At 40.9% G+C, this 19,674-nt stretch overlaps 2 protein-coding genes across 7 annotated transcripts in view; both read right to left on the reverse strand.

Moving 5' to 3' along the window:
• RALYL (RALY RNA binding protein like) overlaps positions 1-19,674 on the reverse strand; it is an 818,932-nt gene that overhangs the window by 599,299 nt on the left and 199,959 nt on the right. The window lies entirely within an intron of this gene.
• LOC113904465 (40S ribosomal protein S27-like) lies at positions 15,145-16,598 on the reverse strand. Its single transcript, XM_027561655.1, has one exon. The coding sequence runs from the start codon at positions 16,392-16,394 to the stop codon at positions 16,155-16,157; it is 240 nt and encodes a 79-aa protein (XP_027417456.1). The 5' UTR covers positions 16,395-16,598; the 3' UTR covers positions 15,145-16,154.

A 19,674-nucleotide genomic window follows, 5' to 3' on the forward strand; every position in this document is an offset into this window, starting at 1 on the left:
AGCTGATGATGGACGGATGAACCGCAGTCAACACAAGTCCACAGTAGTCAGCGTTTGCAAGGACTGGCTGCACCGGGAGACTTGGAATCCCCGCAGTCTTTCACTTAACACGTATTTACTGAATTCTGCAAGTGAGCAGGGTACCAAATTTGCTGTATCAGATGTTTCTTCACTTAACTGGGAGAAAATCACTAATAGTTACTAATAGTTTCAGCACCAAGGCAGGAGTCAATTAAGTTGGAGAAAGCCTTGATATGCCTACAGCATCAGAGCTCCATTTTACGCAGGAAGTATCTAAATAAATCCCAAAGAGTGCCACTGATGTGTGTCTCAGGTTGTAGACACCCTTTGGTCATGACTTCTGGTTGAACAATTGCATTCAGAGATAAACAGGGCAGTGAACAGAACAGTCCGTTTGGGATCAGACTAACTTGGGTGCAAATTGGGTTTTGACTTTCACGAAATAAGTTTAGAAGCCACAGGAAAAATAACCTAACTTCTAGAGACACAGTTTCGTCGGATGTAAATGAGTGCTTTATATATATAACAAGACGCGAAGCAGGGCTTTTCCTGTTACTTCAAACACTTCAGCTAAAGCCTAAAATGAGAACAATAAGAGAAAGGATCCTAAAGAACAGCTGCTAGGCACCCCTCCTAGGGTTTCTAATCAAGCAATGAAACTGGCTACAAACCTAGCCCTTCATCCGGATTATCAAATGCAGGAATTTTGAGTGCATGGGGAGAGAAAGCCTTTAAGGCAACAAGACATTATCCAAGGGAGGGGTTTAGGCTTATCCCCTCCCCTGCACACACGGCACACACTTAGGCGAGAGGGCCAGCTCCAAGGGATCTAAAAAACTGAGTGGGTCACTTTCAACCCTGGAGACCAGTGTCTCAATTCTGACCACAGGCTTGCTGAGCAGAGATGTGCCGGCCAGTTTCTGCATGAGAAATCAGAACTGCAGTTCCTCATCATAGTTTCTTGATGAGAAGACCTTGGACCAAGCTGACTTGTGGCCCCTGGAGTTTGGGGAAACATTTGAACATCAAGATGACTGTCCCTTTCCCTCCTGGAGAATTTAGAAAGCAGAATGCTTGCTGGAAGACAGTAAAGCAGACCTGCGTTCCATTACTGGGCAGGACAGGAATGCCTGCATCTCCTATAGGCTCAGTGCATCTCTCAGAAAGTAAGCAGATATCCTTATGGGCTCCTACAGAAAAGAGCTTCCTGCCAAAGTAAGAGAAGGAGGTTAGAGGATTGATTACTCTGTGCTGGAGTTGGGTGATAGTTAAAACGCATATGCCCGTTGTCTGAGAGCTGAGGTCCCAAATAGTGGGGAATGGGAGAGACAGTAAGGCTCCAAAGAGCCTACCACAAGGCTGCTAGCTCTTGTCAGTAACAGAGTTACCCATCACTGAGACTAGAAAAACCCAATTAAACAATTGTTCTAAAATGCAGGGCTAGAGCTAGTGGTAGGCTTGAACAGAGACGATGCGAGACATTTTGAATTTTATTTGAATTAAGGACAGCTTGGAAATTTTAATAACACAATAAATTCCAGTTTTGGAAATTAAATTGTGTTTATAAGCAACGGTCTGAAAAACTCTGGCCTCTGCCTAACATAGTACCAGATCTCAGGTTCAGAATGTGTGATAACATGGCTGCAGAAAAAAAAAAAAAAAAAAAAAATTAAAGGGGCTCGCTGCTTACATTGGCTTTGAGTCCAGATCAGTGAACAAAATCGTTACTTAAGGATTATAGATAATACATGTTAAATGCCTTCCATAGTACCTGGCACACAGAAAATGAGTTTAATAAATATGAGTTATTGTTAGTTTTATTACCATGTCTCTGGCACTGTTACTTTACTTACATATATTGCCTCTAATCCCCCCAATAAATCTACAAGGCAGCTATTATTATATTTATTTTACAGATTAAGAGAAAGAGGAAACAAAAGTGAAAGAGGCAGTCTTTATCATGAGAAGCTTAATCTAAGGGAAGCAGAGCAGTCCATTAACAGCACTAATGGCTCAAACAGAGACAGTACAAGGCGTCTTCGGAAGCCAACTAAGACTACACTTCGGCTTCCCCAAAGGATCTGGCCAAAAAAATTAGAGTTAATTATCCAGGTAAAACGCAGGGACAAAATTTCTAAATGCTAGGCTCTACAAGAGGTGCAGGAAGGGACGTAGCTAGAGGGGAACACAGCCGCAGGAGGGAGTGATGTCAGGAAAGACCCGGAACTCCGCTTGCTTGTTTACCCAGAATACAGTGTGGAAGCAAGAGAGAATTTAAGTGAGGAAGTGGTCACTGCCCCGCGGGGATCTCTACACAGAACCTCGAAGTTGGTGTTACAGCCTGAGAGTCCCTAGTTGCTGAATCAGCCTGATCTGTGAGCTTTCCTGACCTCCCAGTATCCTCATCTGTGCTGCTGCTACTGCTAAGTCGCTTCAGTCGTGTCCGACTCTGTGCGACCCCATAGACGGCAGCCCACCAGGCTCCCCGTCCCTGGGATTCTCCAGGCAAGAACACTGGAGTGGGGTGCCATTTCCTTCTCCAATGCATGCAAGTGAGAAGTGAAAGTGAAGTCGCTCAGTCTGTCCGAAGTCGCTCAGTCGTGTCCGACTCTTGGCGACCCCATGGACTGCAGCCCACCAGGCTCCTCCATCCATGGGATTCTCCAGGCAAGAGTACTGGAGTGGGGTGCCATTGCCTTCTCCGATCCTCATCTGTAAACATCTGTAAAGCCGCTTAGTGTCCTCATCTTTATACGGAGTAAAGATAACACCTTGGAGTTATCATGGAGCTCTACTGAAATGGAGCTCTACTGAAATGCTAGATTATAAAGTGCTACAAAAATCTGACACGATGAGCTCAAACACTGAAAATGCCAGTCAGTTCTCCCCGATGTTTTTCACAATGAACAATTACTTTGATTACCACCGATTAAATTTCCCCTCTGCATTTTAATACATGATGGACATTCAACAAATTTTTAAAAACTCATTCTTTGTACTCGTCCTAAAACATTCAGCTGGATTCTTAACATTTGTATTTCTACTGTAAGTTCTAACAAAGGCAAACAAGAAAAATATGGCAGGAAAGTCCGGATGGCTAAGAGCAAAAGCTAAAGACGGACGCTTCACTTGAAGGTCTCAGAGTAGCAACAGTAATTACAGGTTTGGAGCTTCTGGCAATCATAGCAAATTCTCAAGTGCTTGGTTTCTCTTTCCTCTATAAATCTGCGGTGACTCGGTGACCTAATCCAAGTATCAGAAAGGAGCCAACTCTGACAGATGCCCTCTTCCCTAAGTGGATGTTTGCATTTCTTTGAATAAGTGCCAGGAAAAAGGAGGGAGAGAGTTCAAGTTATCAGGGTGGAATATAATGAGGGCGTCTTGTGAGCAGCAGAAGGATATAGGGGGTAGACGATAGCATCTCTTCCTGGAATCAGTCCCTCCCTATGGTCACTTAGAAGCATGATGAGATCGACTAACAAACTTAGATCAGAAGAGAGAACGGTCAAGGTCAGGGCCAGCCACCGGTCAGCTTCCTGGGTGCAGTGTGTGGGATGTCTGAGAACTACCTAACACCCAAGGCTGGCCCCGACATCTCAGGCACCTCTCCTGGGTGCAGCTAGGAAAGTCGCAAGGCAGAGCACCACGGGCTTCACAAACTTAGGACCTGCTTATCAGGCTCTGATACAGAGAGCCAGCCTCGAGAAAGGGCCTGGGAAGAATCTAGGGAAGAGGTGCCCAGGAACAACGATACAAGCTATGCGGTGGTGGGCATAGGAGTAAAGAGTGTGCAAGGAATAAAGACATGAGTGGGCCAGAACCCAGGAACAGTGGGCCTGTTCCTCCCAGAACCTGGGAAGAACTCCTTCAGAACCGAGGACTGAGGGTAAATGGATGGGGAATCAGAGTCCCTGCCCTTTTCATTCTAAAATGATCTTTAGATGAAGGAAGAATAATACCCAAGGTTCATTTTATTATAACTTTTCTCTCATATGATTAGATGGTCTTTAAGGACTTTTAAAAAAATAACAGTACATATCTAAAATTTGGCTTATCTAAAAATACATTTATATACCTCTTAGAAGTTAAGTTTAACTTTTTGCATTTACTATTCCAATCAGCAATGCTTTTATTCCTTAATAAAAGTATTTTGGAAAGTAAAAGTAGTCCAGTATTACAACAATTAGATTTGCTAATTTTTTCCAAAACTGGCAACTTCAGCATATGTAAATGTAGCATTTGATTACCCATATGCTTGTAAAATGCTCTAATATATACTGTATATCTAGAGAATTTGAATGAACTGTTTACTTTCCTGGATTTGGCGGGGGATAGAAGGAGATGGGAATTATAAAACTTGCACTTACCCAAGTAATTGTGCCACAATTGTCATTGTTATGTCAATGTCCCAAACAAATGTTGTAAGCATTGGAGCAGTAGATGGTGCTGGTCGTAAGCCAATGCAGGAGATAAAAGAGACATGGGTTCGATCCCTGAGTCAGGAAGATCCCCTGGAGGAGGGTATGGCAACCCTGCCTGGAGAATCCCATGGACAGAGCAGCCTGGTGGGCTACAGTCCGTAGGGTGGCAAAGAGTTGGACACAACTGAAGTGACTTAGCACGCGCATACAGCAGGTGAGAGAGACTTAAGAAAACTTAGAACTTTCTTTGACACATAGCTTTTGGGTTTGGTTGGAACCAAGCCCCAATTCCAGTCTGCTTTAAATGATGGGTCTGACGGTGCTGTGTTTTCACAACACCTTCGTTGTCCGGTTTGATTTCTAGGACAGACTGGCACCACTGGGTAGGCCCCATGGATGGTGTTTGTTCTACAACCCTGACTCACAGGGAGGCAAAAGGTTAGGTGAGGAGAAAGGAGGAGGGGATGGACAGTTACATTTTTATATGATACTTTACCTGCTGAAATCATTTCACTGCATCCATGTAATAGGGGAAAAGGAAGCTATAAAATGAAAGAGATGGGGAAAAACTCTCAGAAGTATAATGGTCCTTGAAATGTGTATTAGTCTTCATCCAGAGTTCAAAGAATATCTATTATAGAAACAATATTATGCTTTCATGAAAATGCATTTGTCGTTGATTAAAATAGAGTCCTATGATAAAAATCTGTGGGACATGCTCTGCAGGACTTAGAAGAGTGACGAGTGACGTGACAGATGAAAACTGAGAATTGTTTCGGGTTCACATAGAGGGCACTGTATAATCGTAATGATGATAGCTTGCATTTGTAAGGGATTTTAGTTTTCAAAGTGCTTTCATACCCATCATCTCTTCTGATCCTTGCAACAACCCCATGAGCTAGGTAGGGCAAGAAGTATCATCTACATTTTAAAGAAAGAGAAACTTTATATCTCTCTCAAATAAGTAATTTTGTATTTAAAATGATTATATAATGTTTCACTCTTCTTGATATCTATGCTAGCCTGCTTAAACACTCATTTATAAGAATACATTTTAAAAATGAGAGTTACTGAAAACCCAGTAAAATTTGTAAGTAAAATTTATAAGGTGGAAATGTTCTAGGAAAAAGAGGCACAATTAAAGAGAATGAAACTGTGTGAATGTATATGCCAGTAGGTGGACCTGGGAAGTTATTTTGCATAATAGGATTTAAGTAGTTTCCTTATTTGGGGGGATATTACCATGTAACTTCTGGCTACCATCTCAAAATTTCATGTTAAAAACCAACCCTTATCTCTCACTTGTCTAATCCCTAACCATAGAACCCCAATTTACATCTTTACCCAAGTTAGACAGCATGGGTTTAGTTTGCTCACCTCTTTTTTATTGACTGTCCGAAATTAATCACCCTCACCTTTCTCTTTAATCCCTGCTGTGTCCACCTAAATTCCAGATCTTCCCTCACTCAATTTCACACCGTACTTGAGTTTATCTGATTTACAACTTACCTTAGCTCCTGCAATAGGAGGTGATTCTTTTCTTCACAAACATTCATTAGATCCCTATATATATATTTTTTTTTCTCTCTCTCTCTCTCTTTAAGGTAAAGAATACTTCACTTGCCTTTCAGAATTCTTTTTTTGTGAACATAGAAATGCTATCCAACTTCCAGCCACTCTATTCCCTCTTTTAATGAGTCCTGGGTCCTCTTGCCCTTCCAGTGCTCTATGATTTTTCCTTCCTGAAGCCTTCAAAGTCTTACTCCGTCATGCAGAAACCAAAGTTCCCCTCTTTCTTGCACATAGCTCTTCTCCACACCTTCTCCTTTGCTATCACTTCCGTGACTCTGCTTCTCTTTGGAAGGCCTTCATTAATGAATACCTACATGATTTATACATTGTGAAATTCAAGCAGTATCTTAATTATATAATGTCTTATACTAATCCATATTCATTAATCTGTACCTTCAGTTATGCTGAAAGCCTCTGACAGGAGGCAACATGTTTTAATATTTTTCTGACACCCTCAGGCACCAAGCAGTAATGAAAATCTAGGGGTGGCTCATTTTTAATTAATAACTATATTCAAAAGCACAGAAACAAAAGTCTGAAAATAAATGCATTCACTCACGCTAACCATGCATTATGTTAAGTGCTGAGAATATCATGTCAAGTCAGAAAGACCAGCTGCCGCCCTCACTGAGCTCGCGCTCTCCTGCCATGGAGAGACCCAATAAACAGCCTCCATGGGATGCTGCCTGCCCAACGTCAAGTAAAGTCAAGAAGGAAAATAGGAGAGAAGAGTTAACCACTACTTATTACAAAGAAGTTCACAAACGAAGCAACACCTTTTGGCTTTATGACGCTTAGATGGTTGACGCGTATTGCCATTTTCCATTTGGCAGCACAGGGAACATAGATGGTTCTACATTATATGAAGCATGAAGATCAGTGAAACGCTTGGCATTTCAAGTTGGCAGCTAGAGGGGAGATGATCTATAATTCAATAGCATATATTTTTATATTCATCAAACACTCTATGTTTAACATCATTTATTTTTTTAATAAAAATGAATAATTAAAATTACCCAAACAAGCATATAATAACCTAGCCTGAAGAACTTTAAAATTTTGGTTCTTCACTAACAGAACAGATAAACTATGTTAATTTCAGTTAATTCTTTAAATTTTTACAGTAATATTGAATTTAACTTGCAAATGTTTGATAATCTAAGGTATCATCGAATAATCTGGTTAGCTGATTGATTTTCTTTATGCTTCAGTATGTATTATGTATAGATTTTTATAGACTTAATTAACCATGTTTAACCAAGGGAAAAATGAAAGCCAACCTTAAGAAAAACTATTTCTAAAGAGATATGTTAGTCATATTGCAATTAAAAAAAAAACTTTACTGCAATAATTTTTTATCACAGAGTGGATTTAATGTTGAGAAAGAACATATATTTCATTCCCATCCCAAATGTATTTTAACCAGCAGATGTTCACTTTTTGACATTCTCATATATGGTATGTCCAATTATTACAGAGACAAAAAAGAAGAGTGAAAACATCTCTAATGCAAAAAAATAAATTTTTGATGATATTAATTTGATCATATAATTTATTTATAATTTAGAGGTATTAAAAAACCACATTAGACAAATTACATTTCCAATCATAAGTGAAACTTATGTAATCAACAGACCAAAAATGTTTCAAAAGATGCTTTTAGTTTTCTTCTTACATAAAAAGTCATTAATACTTAGAAGGGAAAAGAGCAAGCTACCTACATAATGATCTGGTATATAGAAAGAAAATAAAAGAAAAACAGCACCACAGAAAGTAGTGAAGAAAACTGTATCAAGAAGATAGCAGGCCATGTTAGACGCATCAAGACAATTAAAATGAGAGATGAGTGCTTAGTCGCTCAGTCACGTCCGACTCTTTGCGACCGCATGGGCTGTAGCCCGCCAGGCTCTTCTGCCCATGGGATTCTCCAGGCATGAAATACTGGAGTGGGTTGCCATGCCCTCCTCCAGGGGATCTTCCTGACCCAGGGATAAACCCAGGTCTCTCTCATTGCAGGCAGATTCTTTGCCATCTGAGCCACCAGGGAAGCCTCAAAACGAAGGATAAAAACAGGTCAATTAACTTATTAATTAGGTCACAGATTAACTTGGCTTCCCTGGTGGCTTAAACCATAAAGAGTCTGCCTGCAATGTACGAGACCTGGGTTTGATCCCTGGGTCAGGAAGATCCCCTGGAGAAGGAAATGGCTACCCACTCCAGTATTCTTGCCTGGAGAACCCCATGGACAGAGGAGCCTGGTGGGCTACAGCCCATGCGGTCGCAAGGAGTCGGACAGGACTGAGCAACTAACACACACAAACTTGGTATAGTTTGGGGACAGTGAGGGTGGGGGCGCTGAGGTCCTGAGCACCAAGCCCCTTCTGCTTGTACATGTACTGGCGGCTTGCTTTGTTTGACCTACACTCTAAATGAGCAAAAGGAACAAGCTAGCCTCTTTTTCTTCCCATGTGATCTAAGTTTATCTTCCATTTTCTGGTCCTCATTCACAGAGGCAGGAAGCCTCATGGTCTAGTGAACTCAGGTAGAAAGATTACCTTCTCCATAACATGAAAGTAATTCTCCAGTGATGGTCCCACACGGGTGGTTGTTGATGCAGACCTATGGCAACTGGGGACCAGAGATTACCAAGGGAAAAGATGCATTGGTTTATGTAGCTCAGAAATATCATGCTTCTTAAATATTCTTCTACAGGAAGAAATTACAGGGATCAATACCGGATTGGGTGTGAAGACTGAAGAAGTCTGTGAAACAGACATTATGCATCCCATTTCACAAATAAATAGACTGAGGCTTTAGAAGAATTAAGTTACCTGCAGAGGATCAAATGGGGGCAAAGACAGAACTCTAACCAAAGTGCATATTCTTTCTACTAATAAATTATCTAATCTTTCAAGAAATATATAGACACCGGCATTAAAATTTCTTATGATAGGGAGATGGATAAAACACAATTCGCTAAATATCCTATGAAATCTGGTCAGTCATGAAAACTCTCAATAGAAACCTCCCAGCATTAATCAACCAGTATTAAGACAAAATAAGCAATATTTTCACTGAGACTGGAGGACAGTACAGTTCAGATGAAAATCTTTCAATGCAGTGCACAGCTGGCACCTGTGAAATTTTTTAAATTGTCATTAAATTTATTGCAAGTTGTCTTTATTACTAAACTGATAACAGTAATATATATATAAATACACTGTCAGAGTAATATGAATTCTAAGAAGTATTCCTCTTTTATTGACAAGTACTTGCATGTATGTACTAACAACTCTTGACCTCGCCATATGTGAGTGAAAGTTGTGCAATCAATCAAAGTGACATAAAGCACTGTTTTTAAACCAAAGAAAAACACTTTAATCTGGTCCTAATTTGGTCACCACTGTTATTATTGATAATTACTACAATTAAATCATCATTAACTAATCCATCAGAGGAGTACAAAAATTGTTAAGTATCTTCCCAATGCGTCCCAGAGTGAGAGTTCCCATGGAGGCAATTAGAATTTTGTTGTTTTTGAATGCACTGTTCAAATGTAAATTTCCCTGTTCCAGACTGAAGCCTGATCTAAATGAGAAAGTGGTTTGGGACCTATCCACAGAGTCTGAGAGAGCAGGCAGCAACAAGAGCAGAACAGGCACTGAGAGAACGGGCAGCTTCCACGGGCAAAGCTGCATTTGAAACCCAAGTTCACAGACGACCCGCAGTTCAGTGTATGCTGCTGAGTCACTTCCGTCGTGTCCGACTCTGTGTGACCCCATAGACGGCAGCCCACCAGGCTCTGCCGTCCCTGGGGTTCTCCAGGCAAGAACACTGGAGTGGGTTGCCGTTTCCTTCTCCAATGCATGAAAGTGAAAAATGAAAGTGAAGTCGCTTAGTCGTGTCCGACTCTTAGCAACCCCATGGACTGCAGCCTACCAGGCTCCTCCGTCCATGGGATTTTCCAGGCTAGAGTACTGGAGTGGGGTGCCATTGCCTTGTCCAGTTCAATGTATAAGGGACAACAATAGAAATCTAGAACTAGAACGCCTGACCTGTTATCTAGTGAGCACTCAAAAATTAGGAAAATTTGTGAGTTTACCTGAAGCAATAAACTATAATGCCACATTATCATATGCCATATTACAGCAAACTCAAAGCAAGGTAAGGACTTTTACTTTCTTCTGGAGAGCGGAGAAAAGAACCAAATGAGGTGTCTCAAGGACAGAAGTTGCCATCTCATCATGGCAGGTTGGTGAAATCTTGTGGGAACCACATAATAATCATCACTCTAGATTCTGCTTTGTATTCCAAAAAGCCATCGTTTATGAGTAAAGCATTTCCCCCATTTTACAAGTAAATAACTCAGCCACAACCATAGTGAGATTTTTATGAAGCTCAATTCTCCAGACTCACCTTTTTTTTTCTTAGAAGGATGCTGGCTTCTATGCAATTAAATTGTAAATATACACATATCTTCTTAAATATCTATGAAGATATGAAATATTATAATTCCCTCAAAGGGAATTTTCACAAAATTGTTATGTGAAAATCCACACTTAACTATCACTGTTTAAGGATAATTAAGAGCAGTACACAGTTCATCTTTCCAAGCAGGAAATTCTCAAAGTAATGTGTTCTAGAAAGAGACCACTCTATTAAACACTACTTCAAAAGCACCATGTGGGCAGCATCATTCAGCCAATAATCTTACTGCTTTGCTAAATTCTTTAAATAAGGCATGGGAAAATCTTCACTCACCATTCTCACATTTTATTATTTCTTCTTCAAGAGGGTATACACTGACAACTTAGTAATACTGGTAATCTTAATTTACAGTAGACCTTTGGACTATGTGGGGTTGGGGCACCATCACCCTACCATCAGTTGAAAATCTAAATATAATTTACACTCAGCCCTCAATATCTGTGGTTCTGTATCTGTAGATTCAATCAACAGCACATCTGTAGTACTGTTACGTATTCAGTGAGAAAGATCCACGTTTAAGTGGACATGCACAGTTCAAACCAATGTTTCTCAAGAGCCAACTGCATCTTGAAACTTTGGGGAGTTCTGGTCTAAGCATAAGAGCAGTCAACACTGGTTTCAAGGATTTGGAATTTTGACTGTGCCTGGAGAGTCAAAGTTTAAACTCACAACTGTTTCACACGAAAATAATCCTATTTCCTGGTTCCTAGGTTGTGGGCTGTATCTGAGGAAGGGATAGATAAAACACAAGAATATTTCAAAAACTGTTAGTATGGAAAAGGATCATCTCCCACGTTCAAGAAAACTGAAACAAAACCTCTCCCTGGAGACGTAAGTTTCCACACCTACTGCAGAACAGACGGGTACAAATTTCCTACCGCCTCAGACCGTGAAAAGTGGTATTAACTTCAAAGAATAAAGTTTGGTGGGAAAACAGCTGCCCTAAGTAATGTCTCCTCAAAACATTAAGGCTATTTTTCCAAAGCAATCCCTGCAGCTTCCCTTAATAACCCATTACATCTATAACTAGGCATGCATGCATGCTAAGTCCCTTCAATCCTGTCCGACTCTTTCCAACCCTATGGACTATACCCCTAGCCCCCAGGCTCCTCTGCCCATGGAATTCTCCAGGCAAGAATACTGAAGTGGGTTGCCATCCTCTCCTCCAGGGGATCTTCCCAATCCAGGGATTACACACAGACTATAAAGAAAGGTGAGTGCCAAAGAATTGATGCTTTTGAACTGTGGTGTTGGAGAAGACTCTTGAGAGTCTCTTGGACTGCAAGGAGATCCAACCAGTCCATCGTAAAGGAGATCAGTCCTGGGTGTTCATTGGAAGGACTGATGCTGAAACTGAAACTCCAATACTTTGGCCACCTCATGCAAAGACTTGACTCATTGGAAAAGACCCTGATGCTGGGAGGGATTGGGGGCAGGAGGAGGAGGGGATGATACAGGATGAGATGGCTGGATGGCATCACTGACTCAATGGACATGAGTTTGAGTAAAGTCTGGGAGTTGGTGATGGACAGGGAGGCCTGGCATGCTGCAGTCCATGGAGTCACAAAGAGTCTGACATGACGGAGAGACTGAACTGAACTGATGCATTTCAATGTGTCCCAAACTTGCTTGTTTGTGGAACTCATGGCACTTGATTCAGACTCCTAGAGCACTTAAAATAAACTGTACATTTATCTCATACCACTTATGATACTTAAAATATGGAGTCTAGAATCCCCTGATGTATTGTTTTTCACAAATGATCCAAGATTTGGACAATATACCTGTGTTTAGTCTATGAGGACCAACTTCAATTTTATTAACTTGATTTACTTCTTAATCCCAAAATTCTTTTACATTATTTTTACATATTTTTCCATTTGAAAATTAAACTTTTTTTTTTTTTTCATTTTAGTGGCTGTTTTTCAGCTTTGCTATATATATTTTTTCACATCTGAGGCCTAAGTTTGAAATCAGCACTGAATATTCATTGGAAGAACTGATGCTGAAGCTGAAGCTCCACTACTCTGGGCACTTGATGGGAGGAACTGACTCATTGGAAAAGACCCTGATGCTGGGAAAGACTCCAGGCAGGAAGAGAAGAGGGTGACAGAGGATGAGATGATTAGGTGGTATCACCAGCTCAATGGACATGAATTTGAGGAAACTCCTGGAGCTAGTGAAGGACAGGGAAGCCTGGTGTGCTGCAGTCCCTGGGGTTACAAAACGCTGGACATGACTGAGCTACTGAACAACAACAACAAATGCTATAGTATTCTAGACCAGATAAATTGACTTGCCTGAATCCTTCTCCCCATTATACAGCTCTATTCTTAGCCAAGGTCAGAGATATTGAATGGCAGAATACAGCTGGCCTCCAAAGTCAGAAATAAACATGAACTTTAATCAGAAAGATAGGAAGATGCTCTCGATGAATAAGAAATAAAGAAATTCATGAACATCAAAGTGAAATGAATCTGCAGTGAGTTCTGTTACAACATTGGCCCATTTCTTCACTAATCTGGTTACTCTGTTGTATGCAAGTTGGAGTAATTAAATTTCTTTAATTCCAGTCATTTGAGGCTCAAGCTTGACAACTTACCAAATACTCTGCTTAATTAACAAGAGAAGTGAAATGAAGTGAAAGTCGCTCAGACATGTCTGACTCTTTGTGACCCCATGGACTGTATCCATGGAATTCTCCAGCCCCGAATACTGGAGTGGGTAGCCTTTCCATTCTCCAGGGGATCTTCCCAACCCAGGGATCGAACTCAGGTCTCCTGCATTGCAGGCAGATTCTTTACCAGCTGAGCCACTAGGGAAGCCCAAGAATACTGGACTGGTTAGCCTATCCCTTCTCCAGGGGATCTTCCCGACCCAGGAATAGAACCGGGTCTCCTGCATTGCAGGCGGATTCTTTACCAACTGAGCTACCAGAGAGGTCCAATTAACAAGAGAGGTCGTACTTTATATGTGCTAACCCCCCTGTGACCTGGGTTTCTGCCTTTGTCTCTGTCATAGGCCTCACTACATGCTAGTAATTGCCTCTGACGCACAGACCTAAGCAGTAACCTTCTAGCCATATGCACATTGCCTGCTTCCAAAACATTATCTTACATTTGTTGACAATAAAACTTACACACAATTTTATGTTCTTCACAAATATTTCTGGCATACCTGGAAACCCTCAGTATTACCTGCCAATTACAAACACACTCTTGTCAGATCTTTGGTAAAATTGTAAAATGCAACTATGTCCAGTACCAAGCTTTAGTTCACAGTTTTTCCAAGCAAAGAAGCACCTGTTTTATCCCTTGTTTCCTGCCTGTAAGTCGATTCTCTATCCATGACAAAATAAGCCATCCTACAGTGACTTAAATCTTAAATGGTCTTTAGTGTGTAGCCTTTACAAAGGGCTTCTTAAAGCTGCAAACACATTAGGCATGGTACATTTTCCCTGTAAACATATTTAGTTTTTTCCTCAAAGAATTCTAGAAGCTTTGCCCTTCTGAAACTCTTACCTTCTTCCTTCTATTCTGCTTGTTTAATTCCACCAGGTTGCAAGATGAGAACATGAAAATCACTAGTCTTTTTTTGAAGATGGCTGTCACATTGCTTCATCAACCAAGATTTTGGTACATTAATCAGAGTATTGGATATGTTTTGACCAAAGACTTTATATTCACTCTTACATATTTTAAGTCCTGTGTTGAATGACATTATCTTTATAAATTATTTATATCTACTTCAACAAATTAACTTGAATGTTCATTAGTATGTGTTAGAATATTAACAAACTGATTAAAAATGATTAGAAATGGAAGTCTTTCTTAAAGCATGTGGCATATCCTTGCCTACCACCATGGCACTATTAATACCCCTGCCTGTGTTCAATTTTCCCAAGAAGGTGATCAAGTAATTCTCTCTATAGCTTCCTGTTACCAGCTTTAGTGTGTTCTATAAAAGAGCTTCAGGTCTTTTCATCTGTGAGGCTCAAACTTCCACTGAATTATGCATAAAATGCCTACTTAAATCCTTCGTTCAAGAGGTGTTTTGTTTTGTTTTGTTTTTAAATATCACTGTGTGCTCTCTTCCAGACTGCAAGCAGTAAATTTATGGTAAGCTATAATTCTAAACTTTAAGAAGCTCACAATAGTAAAGAATCATACGGTTGAGATCTGGCTCAGAGTGGAAACTGGGACAGTTTGTATCCGCTGATATCTGGGTATCCTACACGGGTTGCAGTCAAGATTCTGGGTGGCAAAAAATAGAAAATGACCCTGTATATCTCGAGCCGAAAGAACCTTAATGGATAGATGACGGGTGGTTCATAGAGTCAATGGGCATGAGGGCACTTTAGGCTTGAAAATCTTCAGAAACCAAAGGAAACCTGGTAGTTAGAAAAACATCCAAGATGACTTCACAAAGACTGTTGCTCAGCTGAGCCGGCTCCTTCGCTCTCACACTAGTACCCTACACAGGCTGCTGTTGCTGCTGCTACTTGCAAAATAGATCCGATACTATTCTTGTTCATAAATATATATAATTTTTATTTACTTTTGATCCTATTTATTTTTGATACTATCCTGATTATATATATATAATTTTTAGTTTATTTGCTTTTTAGTATTTATTTATTTGTGGCTATGCTGGGTCTTCTTGCTGCCGGCCGGTGCTCTCCAGTTGCGGTGCGTGGGACCCCCCCCTTGCGGCGGCCTCGCTTGCAGAGCGCGGTCTGTAGGGCGCACGCGCCTCAGTAGTTGCGCACGTGGACTCAGGGTGGTGACTCCCAGCCCCAGCGTGCAGGCTCAGCAGTTGCGGCCACTGGCTTAGTTGCTCCGTGGCATACGATTCCCGGATCACGGATGGAACCCATGTCTCCTGCACTGGCAGGCAGATTCTTTACCACTGAACAACCAAGGCAACCCTGTGGTTCTCAATGACACATCCAGACTGAGCACACACGAGGAGGGTGCTTATGACCCAGTGAGAGTCATCCAAGGTCCTCCCCTCCTCTGCCAGGGTTCTCGGAAGGCCGGTGCCTGGTCTTTCTTCTCCCCGGGCGGTAGAGAACAGTCAGGGATGTTCACCAAAAAATGGGCCCAGGGACTTTTGTTTGATGTTGTGAGTTTGTGAAGGAGTATGGGACTTCCTCCATTAGCAATTAAGAGGTACGTCTCCACTGTTCCGCCTCTTTTATTGTATTTTGAAATCTCTAGCACTGTGTATACAGAAATTACTTCAGTTGCTGCCAACCACTTTAAATACTTTTTTTTTTTTTTAATCATTTTGGTTTTTATGTTTTAAATTCACGTAGAATACTTCTCTGGCCAGGCTATGCTATCGCTAATCAGAGCTGTTAAGTGTCTTATAAGCTGGTGGCATGCAGGGTCATTCTTATCTTCCTGAATCCTATCTTACTGAATTCTCACTGTGTTTCCTGAGTTCATCAAAATTAAAATTTACCAACTTTACTTATATTTCAAAAACACGGCCCATGAAGGCAAACATCTTCAAAGAATTCACCTTTATGAACAGTTTTCCAAATTGCTGACTGATCTAAAGCTTTTCTCATCTCTATTTTTTATCCAAAATGTGTTTAATGGGATGGTTTCCCATTCATCTTGATTCAGGGTGTTTTTCATGCTGTTTCTACCTGAATAAACATTCTTCTGTAAGTTTTGTTTTTCCTCTTGCAGGCTGGCAGAGGACAGCAAAGCCGCCAACACAAAACGGCTGTGCGTGGCTAAAGGCACTGGTGATTTTCCAGCACCCCGGGCACTTCATATTCCTGAAGCGGGAATCGGGGCTCTGCACCAGGTGCTTCTTCTTGAGTCTCCTCTGCTCCTGGAGCGGGATGAAGGACATCCTCTGCGAGAGGCATGTTCTCATGGAGCGGCCATCATCCCAGAAAGCCTAATAATTATTATTTTTTAATTTTATCAATCAGTGTTTCAGAAAGTAGCCTCCTAAGGACTTTGAATTTGAGTGTCTAGTAAGTTCACTTAAATAAGATGTCAAAAGTTTCCTCTATAAACATATGAATGACTGTGTGTGTGCTCAGTCGTATCCGACTCTCTGTGACCCCATGGACCATAGCCCGTCAGGCTCCTTGGTCCATGGAATTTTCCAGGCATGAATACTGGAGCGGGTTGCCATTTTCTTCTTCAGATATAAATGATTACTATAAATTTATTTTCTATTTTTTCCTGAATTTAAACTCCAGAGATCTTACATTGCTCTCTTTTCACTACAGTTTCTGTCACAATTACAAAGAATATAACATAGAAACATACGAAGGAAATAATAAATTATGAAGAATTTTGTCTGGAATTTTGTTTTTTGGTTTGTTCATTTGTTGGAAAGAAAGCGTCAGGGGTACTGCTGCTGCGTCACTTCAGTCGTGTCTGACTCTGTGTGACCCCAGAGACGGCAGCCCACCAGGCTCCCCCGTCCCTGGGATTCTAAATGCTACTAAATGTCACTAAACATTTCCACTAAAAAATCTCTAAACATGTCACTCCTAGGATATTGTCTGCAGATACGTTTCATGGTGAAGAAGAAAGTGGTGTCAAGGCTTGTGGTCACAAATTTGTTTAACTAGGTGATATTAAATACATTATCGTGGTTAGTCCAGCTCCTGGCACATAGTAAACTGAATAAAGAGGAATTGCAAAGATTTAACAGAGGAAGAGAAGACAGTAGAGACAGAGATTCTGGGATACTTTTAGGAAACTAAACATAATGCAAAGTCAGTGGGCTTCTGGGAGGAGGCACTCAAGAGACGTGTTATGAAGAAAAGGGGTGTCACAGCAGTCCTCCTTCTCAGCATCACAGACCAGGGTGTGTTTGCCTCATAATTCACGCTTTCAGTACTACCATTCTTTGAGGATATTTTACCCAGAAATAACAATAGTCATCTCATTAGTGAAAGACTCATTTCCTCCCTTGTCTCTGAAACAAGGCATTTAAGTAACCACTGATAATCTAAGACTTTGTTTGATAACCTCTGATAAATCTGATAAGCTACTGGCCACAGAGCCAGACTCACCTCCTAATTCCCAGGAAGTGAATAAAAGCCTGGCCTCCGGCTGCCAGGCTTCTGCAAGTTTGCTCCTTCACAGTGTCAAAATATTTCTCATCACTTGCCCACTGGTAGTTTGTGTGACCATTCAAGTTCTAATACAGGGAGCTAACCGCCCATATGTAGCAGTATTCAAGATTCTACACTGAGAATCACCTGCCTCCCCCCTACTGTTTCGAAACTCAAAACTTTCATTGGTTTCCTTTGTTCCCACTTCCTTTGTCCCTTACCACTGTAAAACACCAATTTTACTGAACAAATCGTTTTCCCATTTACACAATTCATGGTCGATATACACTAAAACACCAAACACCACTTTATGCGTGTATAGGTGTGTATGGGTGGAGGTGAGGTGTGTGTATACCTTCCCATATTACTATTGTTCTAAGTACTCTGCTTTCATTTATATGAAAATTTATATATACCTTTCATTTATATGAAAATAATAACTTCTTATTCTTAACAATCTATTTCGGCAGTAGATTCAGAATATTATGCAACTCGTCTTTGTCTTATTTACCCAAATTTTTACACATAACCAAGTTATGCTGCCCTGGTGGCTCAGTTGGAGACAATATGCCTGTAATACAGGGGACCCAGGTTCGGTTCCTGGGTTGGGAAGATCCTCTGGAGAAGGGAATGACCACCCACTCCAGTATTCTTGCCTGGAATTCCATGGACAGAGGAGCCTGGTGGGCTATTGTCCATGGGATCACAAAGAGTCAGACATTACCAAATAAAAACAGATTAAGTAGGGAGAAGGCAATGGCACCCCATTCCAGTACTCTTGCCTGGAAAATCCCATGGACGGAGGAGCCTGGTAGGCTGCAGTCCATGGGGTCGCTAAGAGTCAAGACAGAACTGAGCGACTTCACTTTTCCTTTTCACTTTCATACATTGGAGAAGGAAATGGCAACCCACTCCAGTGTTCTTGCCTGGAGAATCCCAGGGACGGGGGAGCCCGGTGGGCTGCCATCTCTGGGGTCGCACAGAGTTGGACACGACTGAAGTGACTTAGCAGCAGCAGCAGCAGCTATACATAGTGAAATTGAATACTCATTGTCTTTTAAACTTAATTCTTCAATACCCATTGGGAGAAATGAGTTATTCCTCCTAGCAAAAGAATATAAACGCATATACTTAGAAATAAAATGATGACAAAGACCAATATTATTCGAAACTTGCAGGGTTTTGTAAAGCATCACTGTTGGAATGGTGTCCCATTGCTGCTAATGAAATTTGAAATGGATGGAATTAGAATGAAGAAAGGCCAAACAAGGCTCCCTGCTGAAATTGTAGCTTGTGTTGAATGTTCAGTATCTGAATGTCTCTAATCCTTCTGTTTTGAAACTGTGCCACCTAAATGATGTTCTATTTTAATCTATTACATTAATTGATTGAATGCTTAAATAGCTTTCTTTGGGAAGAAAAGGATTCATTAGAATTTTTTAATGGTTTGCTATAGGCTAATCTATTTTAATAGGAGAGCACTTTCCTATAACTACTTAAGCTAAAGCATTATGTGAGAGATTAATATTTTCTCCTCACTAGTATCATTTGTTTTCTTTGTTCTTTTACAATATGAAGCCCAGCTAGCTGATTTGCAGTGTTAGGAGGTCCAAAATAAATATACTCTTAAGGAAATCTAAAATAACATGCTGGAGTGAAGGCAAAACTAGTGAGTAAAAGAGAACGAAGTTCTCCTGCAATTGTTTCCACAAGCTACTCTCCCACTGACCTTTCCCAGTTCCTGTCATCTATCATTAACTGTTGATCAGAAGACCTCTAGGAAATGACTGAAGAAGAGAAACCACCCAGAACCCAGAACTCTCATCAGAAGTCTTTACTGACAGAAAACAGGCACACAGTCCCCGAGACAGGCTGCTTTCAATCTCTTTTCCTTTGACCTACACCGATTACTTATTTTCCCAGGAAAAAAAAAAAAAAAAGTCTGCCCTGCCCATCGCAATTGTTCAGCTTGATTCCGGTTCTCCAGTCTAGACTTTACTGGATTCCAAGAGGACACTGTGGGTGCTGCTCATTAACGCATGTGCTGTCCTTCCCAGCAGTAGAGCCACTGACTCTTTC

Source organism: Bos indicus x Bos taurus, chromosome 14, assembly GCF_003369695.1.
Source record: "Bos indicus x Bos taurus breed Angus x Brahman F1 hybrid chromosome 14, Bos_hybrid_MaternalHap_v2.0, whole genome shotgun sequence".
Taxonomy (NCBI): domain Eukaryota; kingdom Metazoa; phylum Chordata; class Mammalia; order Artiodactyla; family Bovidae; genus Bos; species Bos indicus x Bos taurus.